Source organism: Galeopterus variegatus, unplaced genomic scaffold (assembly GCF_000696425.1).
Source record: "Galeopterus variegatus unplaced genomic scaffold, G_variegatus-3.0.2 Scaffold11613, whole genome shotgun sequence".
Taxonomy (NCBI): Eukaryota; Metazoa; Chordata; class Mammalia; order Dermoptera; family Cynocephalidae; genus Galeopterus; species Galeopterus variegatus.
In genome coordinates this window covers 18233-31085 of record NW_007737724.1, presented here as the reverse complement: position 1 = coordinate 31085, position 12853 = coordinate 18233, and the positions used below count along the sequence as shown (strand labels likewise).

At 39.1% G+C, this 12853-nt stretch overlaps 1 protein-coding gene across 1 annotated transcript in view; it reads right to left on the bottom strand.

Moving 5' to 3' along the window:
* Nucleotides 1-4775: 4775 nt before the first annotated feature.
* The window catches only part of COIL (coilin), a 24933-nt gene continuing 16855 nt past the window's right edge, over nt 4776-12853 (bottom strand). Inside the window, exons 5-7 of the mRNA XM_008594807.1 lie at nt 10920-10989; nt 7431-7519; nt 4776-5741 (exon numbers count right to left, since the gene is read on the bottom strand). Of these exons, the coding sequence (XP_008593029.1) occupies nt 5658-5741; nt 7431-7519; nt 10920-10989 (243 nt within the window). The 3' untranslated portion in view covers nt 4776-5657. The remainder of the gene's footprint in view (nt 5742-7430; nt 7520-10919; nt 10990-12853) is intronic.

The following is a 12853-nucleotide window of genomic DNA, read 5'->3' as shown; positions in this document are numbered from 1 at the left end:
ATGTTTGCAATGACAGTGCAGTAGCGATAAGCAATAAACTGCTGCACGTCAGCACAAACCTAGCCAGCAGCACCCCTGGGCCATGCACTCAGAGTAATGGGGAAAGCCAGGTGCACTTAATGTCTTTGATAGAGTAGTAACAATTATTGTTATTAAGTCATGACCCTTAAAGACACACCTTCTGAAGTGCACACCCAGCACTGCTGCTACATACCACAGTACAATGGTTGGCTCAAGGAAAAGCACTTATGCGATTGAATTGTGAGCTGAACTGTCTCCATTTATCATACAATACCATTTTTACTTGAAATAATTATTGACAGAAAACTGTGGTCATTCAGACTTGGGTAATGGCAGACATTTTCTTGGCAATAAACAAAGTGAGCCTCTCACTTCAAGGAGAACCACTGACAGTATTTGTTAGCAATGAAAAAATTTGAGCTTCCAAGCAAAAATTCAAATTGTGGAAAATTTGTATCTGCCATAGTGAACTGATGACTTCCCAGTACTTAAAAGACTTTCCTGAAGAGATCAGATATTTGGCAATATTAACAAATGTAATTTTAAAATATTGCCTAATTAAATATGTTGAGATGGCAGGTTTCTAGCAAGTTCAGCTGATGCACCATCATGGCAACTTCTTTGCCCTTCAGTGAGGTATAGCCATGCCCTGCCAGCAGTCTGATCACAGCCTGGGGGTGGAGGTTTGGGGGTTCTTCCTGGGGGCTCTACCTCAGCCCCAGGGGAAGTGGCTGCTCCTTTTATCTACTATTCCTACATTCCTTAGAGATCTCTTTATTTGTTACTAGCCAGTTCCCCATTACTCCAATCCCTGTCAGAGTTAGTAATCCTTTATATTAAATGTTTCCTGTTTGAATTACTATCTGGTTTCTCTCTCCTGATACAACCTAGACTGATAGAGTAGGCCCTGCATGCAAGAGCTGTGAACTGTCAACCAGAAAGAAAACCAGATCAGTACAGTCATTACAACGAAGGGAGGGGAGCAAAGGAGAGGTGTGTGTTCCTGTCAGTCCTGATTTGTAAGGGCAAGAGGAGGTCAACTTGACATGGGGGGAAGAAGGTATAGGCTTTCAGAAAAAGTCTGCAACGGCTGCTTTTAGTTATAAAGTAGAAAATTACAACCAAATAGTACCCACGTTTTGAGTGGGCTAGTTCTTGTACCTCTGAAGAGTTTTTTTGATGTCATCCCTTCAGAACAGTTGAGTCGAGAATGAATGATCCTGCCGCCCTGTGGCTCACTCGGGAGAGTGTGGTGCTGATAACACCAAGGCCACGGGTTCGGATCCCATATAGGGATGGCCGGTTCGCTCACTGGCTGAGCGTGGTGCTGACAACAGCAAGTCAAGGGTTGAGATCCCCTTACCGGTCATCTTTAAAAAAAAAAATGTAACAGAGAATGAATGATCCAACCAATCCAGGTTTGGAAGTAGCTAAAAAAAAGTTAACAGGTAATTAATTAAGTTACCACCATGGTGTCCAAGATGAGGACAGCAAAAAGAGACCAATCACATCAGTATATGGATGGAGCTGGAGAGCCTGAGGCTTCACAGGAAGGAAAAAAATATCTAGTGGGATACTGAACCGATCAAGTCAGGGTCAGAGCCTTTTCATACAGTTAAAGCACTTTAGGATGTAATAGTGAGTGGACAATCTGAAGGTGGACAAAACTGAGTCCCAGGGGCAGAAAGGTACTAAGTCAGGTTCATGTTCCTAAGGACGACGGCAGCAGGGGGGAAAGGTGAGGCAGGGACCCTATTGCTGCTTACATTCGAGGCCTGGAGAGCCACTTTAGAGACAGCCACCAAAACATCCTGTGGAAACAGAATACAACTCTAAAGTGACACTAGGCTGGCTAGTTGTCACCCCTCTGCTAGTACATGGTCTTTGGCATGTTATTCAACATTGGGTTGAGAGGGAATAATCCTATCATAATAAGAGCTGATATTTGAGAACCTCCTACCATCCTCACCTAGAAGAGTGCTTGTGGACCGCCAGTCCCAGAGCGGTGAGGCAAAGGTTTAGCCCCTGGCATGCACTTCCTGCTTGGTGTCTTCACTTTCGTCTCCCTCTGCTCTCTCACTCATGGTGAATGGTACTGTTTAGCCTTCCCAACTCTGAGTATATCGTAACAGTTATATCCCTGATTCTAAGCAGTAGGAAATACATTTATATTTTACATGGTGATCTACTACACAAATTAATTTACTATATGGCTATATGTAAATGAGACAGAAGTTTCACAAAGCAAACTTAAATTCACTGGATGTAATGCACTTTTTCTTTTTCTATTCTATTCTATTCTTCAAAAAGCTGGTCATGGCCCCCTAAACTGACTTCATGACCTTTCTAGTAGACTCTATTCATTGCTTGAAAAACACCACTAGAGAGGAAAGAAGTGACTCATAAGCTGATTACAATCTGAAGAAAACATGCCCGAAGTCAACACTTCCCTTTGTCAATGTTTACTAGTTATCATAATTTGTTTTCCAAACCCTGGGAAGAAAGTGTGCTACACAGAACCCCAGTCCCAAGATCCCNTCAGCCCCAGGGGTAGTGGCTGCTCCTTTTATCTACTATTCCTACATTCCTTAGAGATCTCTTTATTTCTTACTAGCCAGTTCCCCATTACTCCAATCCCTGTCAGAGTTAGTAATCCTTTATATTAAATGTTTCCTGTTTGAATTACTATCTGGTTTCTCTCTCCTGATACAACCTAGACTGATAGAGTAGGCCCTGCATGCAAGAGCTGTGAACTGTCAACCAGAAAGAAAACCAGATCAGTATAGTCATTACAACGAAGGGAGGGGAGCAAAGGAGAGGTGTGTGTTCCTGTCAGTCCTGATTTGTAAGGGCAAGAGGAGGTCAACTTGACATGGGGGGAAGAAGGTATAGGCTTTCAGAAAAAGTCTGCAACGGCTGCTTTTAGTTATAAAGTAGAAAATTACAACCAAATAGTACCCACATTTTGAGTGGGCCAGTTCTTGTACCTCTGAAGAGTTTTTGTGATGTCATCCCTTCAGAACAGTTGAGTCGAGAATGAATGATCCTGCCGCCCTGTGGCTCACTCGGGAGAGTGCGGTGCTGATAACACCAAGGCCACGGGTTCGGATCCCATATAGGGATGGCCGGTTCGCTCACTGGCTGAGCGTGGTGCTGACAACAGCAAGCCAAGGGTTGAGAGCCCCTTACCGGTCATCTTTAAAAAAAAAAAAAAAAAATGTAACAGAGAATGAATGATCCAACTAATCCAGGTTTGGAAGTAGCTAAAAAAAAGTTAACAGGTAATTAATTAAGTTACCACCATGGTGTCCAAGATGAGGACAGCAAAAAGAGACCAATCACATCAGTATATGGATGGAGCTGGAGAGCCTGAGGCTTCACAGGAAGGAAAAAAATATCTAGTGGGATACTGAACCGATCAAGTCAGGGTCAGAGCCTTTTCATACAGTTAAAGCACTTTAGGATGTAATAGTGAGTGGACAATCTGAAGGTGGACAAAACTGAGTCCCAGGGGCAGAAAGGTACTAAGTCAGGTTCATGTTCCTAAGGACGACGGCAGCAGGGGGGAAAGGTGAGGCAGGGACCCTATTGCTGCTTACATTCGAGGCCTGGAGAGCCACTTTAGAGACAGCCACCAAAACATCCTGTGGAAACAGAATACAACTCTAAAGTGACACTAGGCTGGCTAGTTGTCACCCCTCTGCTAGTACATGGTCTTTGGCATGTTATTCAACATTGGGTTGAGAGGGAATAATCCTATCATAATAAGAGCTGATATTTGAGAACCTCCTACCATCCTCACCTAGAAGAGTGCTTGTGGACCGCCAGTCCCAGAGCGGTGAGGCAAAGGTTTAGCCCCTGGCATGCACTTCCTGCTTGGTGTCTTCACTTTCGTCTCCCTCTGCTCTCTCACTCATGGTGAATGGTACTGTTTAGCCTTCCCAACTCTGAGTATATCGTAACAGTTATATCCCTGATTCTAAGCAGTAGGAAATACATTTATATTTTACATGGTGATCTACTACACAAATTAATTTACTATATGGCTATATGTAAATGAGACAGAAGTTTCACAAAGCAAACTTAAATTCACTGGATGTAATGCACTTTTTCTTTTTCTATTCTATTCTATTCTTCAAAAAGCTGGTCATGGCCCCCTAAACTGACTTCATGACCTTTCTAGTAGACTCTATTCATTGCTTGAAAAACACCACTAGAGAGGAAAGAAGTGACTCATAAGCTGATTACAATCTGAAGAAAACATGCCCCAAAGTCAACACTTCCCTTTGTCAATGTTTACTAGTTATCTAACACCACTAGAGAGGAAAGAAGTGACTCATAAGCTGATTACAATCTGAAGAAAACATGCCCGAAGTCAACACTTCCCTTTGTCAATGTTTACTAGTTATCATAATTTGTTTTCCAAACCCTGGGAAGAAAGTGTGCTACACAGAACCCCAGTCCCAAGATCCCACCAGTCATGTTAATCTCCCTCTCTCTGGAGGAGCACGTCTCATTACACATCAATAAATCCACATTTTGGTACACATGTGCGTCATGCAAATTAAAATTGGACAGCATCTTCATTGGTCCAATGGCTCTTGGACCCGATGAGCTCCACTGGTCCAAATTCTGCAACACCAGGCTTGTCAGTCACAGCAAACCTTCTTTTTACTGGAAATTATAATCTCTCGCATTATTGTTAAATAAGATAACAATTCCCAATACTCAACTAAACGTGATGACTCAGTATGGACATTTAGTTCAATATGATTTTATTTAAAAATTTGCAAAACTGAAGGAGGAATCTGATCTTTTGTTAAAAGAAAGCAATTTCCACAGTATATATTTAGCCATTTTAGCTTTGTAATGAATAACAACAGAAAAGGAGATTCTGTTCAAGATCCTCACTCCAAGTATGCTCAGCCAGGTTCTTGGCATCATGTCGCAAGATAACACATCCCCTGGCCTGAAGCTCACAGCAAATGTTCTCACCCAGGTGGAACACCAGTTATCCTCCAGGCACACATATGGGATCTTATTTCCACTGCTCTACACCGGACCCTGTAAATCCTTAGTTTTAAAGTTGGAAAAAATGTGAAAGGATTCCTTAACTCACTGCCTGCAACAAATCCAACCACCTGTTAGCTCTTTTGCAAATATAAAATACGTGAAGTTTGTGAGATGTTCCACATTTAATGGATCAACTCAAATGTCAAAAAATTAGGTCAAGTAACATGCTTTACTGTTTTAAAATGTTACTTAATAATTGAGACAAGATATGCAGCACATTTTTGTACCTGGTATTATAAATTCCAACTGACGATTGCTACTTGATGGCCAAAAAAATTTTTAAAAGAGAAGAAACCATATATACTAATATGTAACAATGCCTTCAGGGAATGTCATGTTTTAAACTTGTTAACTGAAATTAAACCTGAAGAAAAAAAAAAAAATCTACAAAACCAACACCCATGTTATTTTAAATGATGAGGTAGATTTTTTTCCTATGCGGTAAAGTGAAGATAACAAAAAATCCATGCAATTTTCAAACCCTTTTTTTTTGTTTTAAAGGTCAGGTTATAGTCACTTTCACAAACAAGACATTTATAAACTATGAGGTGGAGGTGTCACGCTCAGACAAGTTCTCTACTCGATGTTTTACTCGGAGATTCAATAATCAATCTTGGATCAATCAACTCCCTCCAAAAAACAGTGATCTGAGGAAAAATACAAAATACTCAGTTTAGACACTTCATTTTGAGGTTTTATAGTAAGTGAAAAATTTTAGTCAAGTAAATTTCTATTTGTGCAGAATGGCTGAAGAACTAGAATAATTTGAGTCCTAGAAATTGAGTTCAATTATCGTATAAGAACTCATTTACCTAAAATGTAGCTAAATTTTATATTAAAAATATTTCATCTTTCTTTGATTTAGAACAGAAATTGCAGGGGGTTGGAAGAGAGAGTAGCTGGTTACAAGATTGTCAGAATTTGCCCCGTGGACTGGCAACTTGAAGGTGACCTCTTGGAAGCCAGATGATGTGGTCCAGATGGGTGTCACTAGACTGATGGTGTCCTTTTGTGCAGCTCTGTAGTTCTTAGCCTATGCTACCTAAAAATAGGAACTGTTTTACAGCTTACCAAGAGAAAGCAAACACCAACACTTGGCCATATGGATGAATAATGAGGGCCATCTAGTGTCAAAAAAATGTAATTATAGGCTTTCTATTCTACTTTGGTTCTTAGCCTATGCTACCTAAAAATAGGAACTGTTTTACAGCTTACCAAGAGAAAGCAAACGCCAACACTTGGCCGTATGGATGAATAATGAGGGCCATCTAGTGTCAAAAAAATGTAATTATAGGCTTTCTATTCTACTTTAGGGCTTCTGTTTAATAGGGCATAGACACGAAAGCCTCCAAGAGTTAATTTTCTAATGCAGTTTCCAAGAATACATTTCAACAAAAAAGCGGGGATACATGTTTTGCAAACAAAAGAATACAGGAGACTGGACCAAATCTGCTCATCCTGCCACAGTTCCTAAAAATTGTTGTTGGAATAAATCCCTAAGAGTGTCACATACCTTAAAGACAAAACATACAATCTGGTTAGGGTTTCTAAAAGTTTATACCTCAGATAGAATAGGAGTTTGCAGTATTGAAACTTACAGAATAATATCCATAACATTCCGAATATAAATACCTTAAGAGAGAGCATTTTCATAAATATAAATTCTATTTACTTTATTTCTACTGTAGCCTAACAAGCCAGCCACTGCCAGCATCTTCAGCAGTCTGGCTGCCTAAAAAGGTATAAACTATATACTTCCTAAGATGGCAATTTAAGGATTTAAACAAAATCAAAGGACAGAGTCATCATTTTATGTCATTCTTTAAAACCATCTATACTGTTCTAGGTCAGAATTGTGATAACACTTGGGGGTTAGTAGTGACTGCAAGGGAACATGATGGAGGCTTCTGGGGGGGCTGGCAATATTCTGTTTCTTGATCTGGATCTGGTTACACGGTTCGCTTGTGAAAATTGATCAAGCTATACATACACTTATACTTCTCTGAATGTATATGCCAGTAAAAGGTTTTAAAATACACTACTTTTTTCTACTAGAATTCTTATAAAACTATAATTTTAAGCAACTTTACACTCTTCAACAAAAGCTGGTACCTTGTGCATCTTGTCACATAGGTTGAGGCCCAAGATGGCACCTTGATTTGGCACTTGGCATTGTTATTGCCACTCCATAGGAAGACCAGATTCTCCCAGAGCCTAGATCCTTTCTGGTTTTAATATAGGCAGCTCAGGAGGCTACAATGTCACTTTCCAGACCCCAAGTAATCAGTTGAGAGAGAATATATGACCAAGCAACACAAGAAGAGAAGTGTACCTACCCTCCTCTCCTGCATCACAGCATATTCCACGACCTCAGTTCCATTTTCGTTGTGATAAACCAAGTCAAATTTCCCAGGTTCTTTCAAGGCTGAAACCAGAAGATAGGGAGGAAAGACAATAAGTCATTTCTCAACAGTTAAAATGTTCTTCTATGGGGAATTTATATCATTAGGAAAACAGCCACAGTCAACTGATGTGAAGGATGGGCATGTACATGAAAGCATGGAGTGCTCAGTAACAGATCTGCAGAAAACCCTGTGCCAGCAACAGGGAGGAACTCTTGGCCTTTTGTCAGAGACTATCTTTTCTTCATCAGAAAGCAATGACTTTGATGAACTGTCACTAGTACTCCCAGAATGGAATGGGGAGCCACAGACAATCCCAAAAGATAATTTATGTTTCGATAAGGAAAAGTAACATGACATGCTGCTCTGTCACACGTACTTCCTGCTTGGTACTACAGTCAGCCCTTGCTTTGCACAGTAGTATGGAATCAGAAAAATGACTATGCAATCTGCAACCATGCAAAATAATCTTACTAATCAATGAGGAAGCTTTTGACTGTCTAACAGTCTTTAAAATTTTTTATCAAAACTTTAAAAATCTTTATAGGAAAACAAAAAAATAATAAAACTAGTATTTATGTAGTATACTATAATTTAAAACATTAGGAACACTGAGAATTAAAGTGTTTTATTTCTTTGTAAGAAACTTCTCAAGGGTAGTTTAAACAGAGCTTGCCTTCTTGTACAACTTACTACACAACATGAGCATCTTTTCTATGCCTTGCAGAGTTGTCATACTCCTTTCTAAATTTGGATCAGCTTTCAGCATTTATTCCTTGAGCTCCTAATATCATGAAATATCTCTGAGAGTTTCCTTGTTTTACTTTGTGAAGTTTTTTGCTGGTGTCACTTCTGGACGTTTTCCTCCTTTTCATCACAACCACTTTCCTCATTTATGTCAGTAGGTTCACATAAACAGCAGCATCAACAGTCCCATGATTAGCTATTTCCTCTACAACTCCACTTAAATTCAATTTGGATGGCACTTTCAGCATTAATACTTTTTGTTTCTTTGCTGTGCTTTCATCTTTATTGGCCAATTCCCTATTTCAATTACCTATTTTTGTAAAATGTCATGTGGATTTTTCACTGAGAGACAAGGAGGCAGCACAACTATATGCTTTGCTGTCTGTACGTGAACCGAATAATAGATGCACAGTGACCAATCACTGACATACTTTGAAAGAAGGAACATGATTGGTCACTGATCATGACACACATCTGCTATTTATATAATGATCTGTGGACTGAAGAGCTAGCAGTATGTCTACAATTACTCATAGTTAACATACCCAGTGTTGTTGGGGGTACTGGTGTTATTTAACTAAACCATGGTAACTAGAGTTCATGTATATCAGAACCATGCAAATCAAAGACTACCTGTATTTCTATTAGAGAACGGATAAAGTCATTTCCTGATGCCCCAAAGAAGAAAAGTTCTAACTGGATGTCATCACTGTCAACCATCTGACAAGGAGTGATCAGGCTGTGTCCATGGAATTTGACCATGGACAAACTTCTCTGTCTACCATTTCTAAGAAGGGGGATTTCTACAAATGAAACCTCACCAGAAGAAAGCTGGAAAACCAGTGTAAGTTTCTATCTAATCATTTACTTAATATAACAAAGGGACTTTATTGAAAAACCCTTTTGACTGATTTCTGCTTCTGGGAGTTTTGAATCTTTTACTATCTACCTTATTTAAGACAAACAGAAAACAATTAATTGCTTTAGGGTCTAAAGGAAAAGGAATCTCCCTTACTCTCTGGCCAGGGACACCTGCAACACATCCCAAGTGAAGCTATACACAGTAAAAGCCCTCTTATTCTAGGTTTTCAGAACCAATAACAGGTAGGGTTAATCAGGGATAAAGCAGGAAACCATTTAAAATAATGTGAGGGCTGTCCAGTTAGATCACTTGGGAGAACATGGTGCTGGTAACACCAAGGTCAAGGGTTCAGATCCTTGTACCAACTAGGCAACAACAACAACAAAAAAAGTGAGAGTGTCTGTGTACACACACACTTAGACATTTTTACTTAATACACAAAAGTGTTTTCATTTACCAGTCTTTTGAAATAGAGCTGATTTGGTCTTATGAGTTCACTGAATAGAGTCCTCTTTCTTTTATAAACCATACCCCTATGTATCGTCTGCAATTTTCACAATTTTCAGTTTTGGGTTTTTTAAAATGAGGCAAGAATGCAAAAATTTGCGAGGCAATTTGAGTGCAGAACCTTCCAAGATTTTTACAGCATTTCTCCCAATCTTTTCTAGTTGATCAATATAACTTAATAACCATTTTTTTAGTGATGTTTCTGAATCAGCACTCAGTCTAGGTTTCCTAGAAATAATTCTTTTTGCAATCAATTTTCACCAGTTCGTATAATCTTTTATGAACTTACGTAATTACAGTAATAAGCACAACTGGCCCAACAGCTGTGGGAATGATTTCAAAATCTCTTAGTAGACATATAATCCAACTAGTCACATGCCCCCGGGGCTGCAGTGTGCTGACAGAGGTAGTGGAGAGCGCCCGTTAATTGTAGAGGCCAGTTAAGTGGAAGCCAATGAAGAGAACGTAATTACAGTAATAAGCACAACTGGCCCAACAGCTGTGGGAATGATTTCAAAATCTCTTATTAGACATATAATCCAACTAGTAACATGCCCCCGGGGCTGCAGTGTGCTGACAGAGGTAGTGGAGAGCGCCCGTTAATTGTAGAGGCCAGTTAAGTGGAAGCCAATGAAGAGAGCAACTCCTGTATATAAAAGCTATTTGGAAACCACAACAGACAGGAAGAGCCTAAATTTTCAAATTCTTTTCTAAAAGACTTGAGAGTTCCAACCCCCACTCCTTTTGATTAAGACCTCCCCTTTATTCCTTCCTCTCTCTAACAAGTCTTCCTCCTTTCCTCCCTTTCATTCTACAACTGATTGGGCAAGCCAGCTTCCCAGTGATAACAATGGAGGCCAAAACCCCAATTAGTCTTAACAGATTTGGACCAGATCAGGGAGTTTGTGCACAAGTCTCAACTCTGTCCCTAATTTCACCTTTTGATGACATAAGACCGACACCCCTTCATTTTAATGCTTAAACTCCAACCCCTACAGAACATGGGTTGCATGTAACATATATGACACTGCACTGCATGTTTGCTCATCCCCACTTGGATATGTACAGAAATAAACCAGCCCTTGCTGAATATGTATGAGTTCCCATAGCTAGATCCTTAAAAAACTGTAACTCTCGCCTGCTCAGAGAGCTTGGTATAGGTCATGAGACTGACCTTGCTTCTGTATTACACAACCCACAATAAAACTCCTTTGTATTAAATGCTCATATCACTGTCTTTTGCATTTCTACTAGCACAGACAATAGACAAGGACCCTGAGAGTGTTTACCCATAACAACAGACTCACCAGGTAAGGATGAAAGAATTTCTATATCTACTTGCTGGGTCTCTGGATTGTGGCTTAATATTTTTCCTTCCTTTCAAAAATAAAAGTCCAAGTCAAAAATCAACATATAAAACACTGTAAATATACTAAAAACCACAGAATTGCAGACTTCAAAATGGTTAAAATGGTGAATTTTATGTTATGTGAATTTTATCCCAACAAAAATTTTTTAAAATAAATCAACTGGTAGGAGAAATAAAAACAAACACGTGTACTGATAAACATTCTATGTGAATATATGGAAATATCTTCAGAGGCAAAATATATACATTTAATTTTTTTTTATTTGCTTGTTTGTTTTGTTTTTGTGGCTGGCCAGTTCGGGGATCTGAACCTGTGACCTTGGGGTTGTAAGGCTGTACTCCAACCAACTGAGCTAACCGGCCAGCCACAAAATAGATACATTTAAATGATAAATGGCAGACACTGATATAAAGAACTTGAAGAAAAGATTACACTAGGTCACCAAAAGTGACTGAATAAGAGAAAAGGAGGAAAAAACAAGCTAGAGTGATATAATGAAATGAGGGCAGACCATCATGGCATTCATCAGGAGAGACTACACACATCCTCATGGTGCTGCTTCAGTTCCTAACGCTGTTAGAGCCCTGCTAAGAAGGTGATCACGACCCCCTCCCAGGTCTCCCGCATTGGGAGCTGGGTTTCACATGCATCAAGAGGACGTATTGGCCTGGGCATGTGGCAATGGTGAGACCAATGGCAGCCTTCGGGGTACATGCTGAGGCCAGCCAAGCAGTTCCTCCTGCTTCTCCCCAGGATTTGAGCTCAGTCAACAGTGTTTTTAAAACCAGACTCTATAGGGGTCAGGGGCATGGGCACTACATTCTTTGAGGACAGATTTGACTTTTGGAGACAAGCTTAATGAATAAAGCTCATATGCCAATATGAAGTCCTAGATATTTTTTATTCTTCAAATATTTGAATACCTACTTAAAGAGATGTTAACTTAGTAAATTACAAGGATATTTGTGAACTACCTGTGGTTAACTGATAACACAAAAGAAACCATATTAGACCATAATAACCAATAGTAATTCACAAACATAAAATAGATTCCTGTATGATCAAGATGGATAATGGCATTTGAGGTCAAAGTAAAAAAGTGGGACCAATTTTCACACTCAAAATGGTTTTGAAAGCAATTTCAAAAGCCGTCAAAAAATACTGGGAACTAAAGTAAGCCCAAAGCCTTCCAAGGTAATAACTATAATTAATAATGCCTATATAATATGCAATTTAAAAAGTCAATATCATCTAGAATTACAATCTCTAGAAGTTGTGGGATGTATCAATTTAGTATTCATTTCCATTTCCTCACATATCACAGAATTAAAAATCTATTGTAAAGTGATGAAACATCCCGGTCTGCCCAACACAGGTCCACATACATCTTTCCTTCTAGCACAATTATTAGTACCACTCCCTTTTACTCACAAGTATCCTGATTTAGATGGCAAGTTATATTGTCACCTCATCTACAGGAGATATTAAGTGACTAAGAAGATGAAAAATATAAAACTTCAATTACCCAGAACTAACCTACCAGATCTTTTCATTAACTGATTCTTCTCCTAGCCTGTTTTTGAGCACAGATTCTTACGAAGATTTAAAAAGTCTTCCAAGGCATTAATCCAGATTAAATCACATTCCCTTGTACTTTGTTTATATTAACATTACCAACTATTACCTTTAAAAAAGGACTTATATTCTGTATATTACATTGAAATAAGAAAGTATTCATTTTAACATTTTCAACAAAATTTTGAGTGAAAAAGAAAAGGAAACCTGTAATTCTGGGATCTCACTGAATCAAGCTTTTACTGAACTGTGAAAAAGCTTGTATTGGACCATAAAAACCAGTAGTAATTCACAAA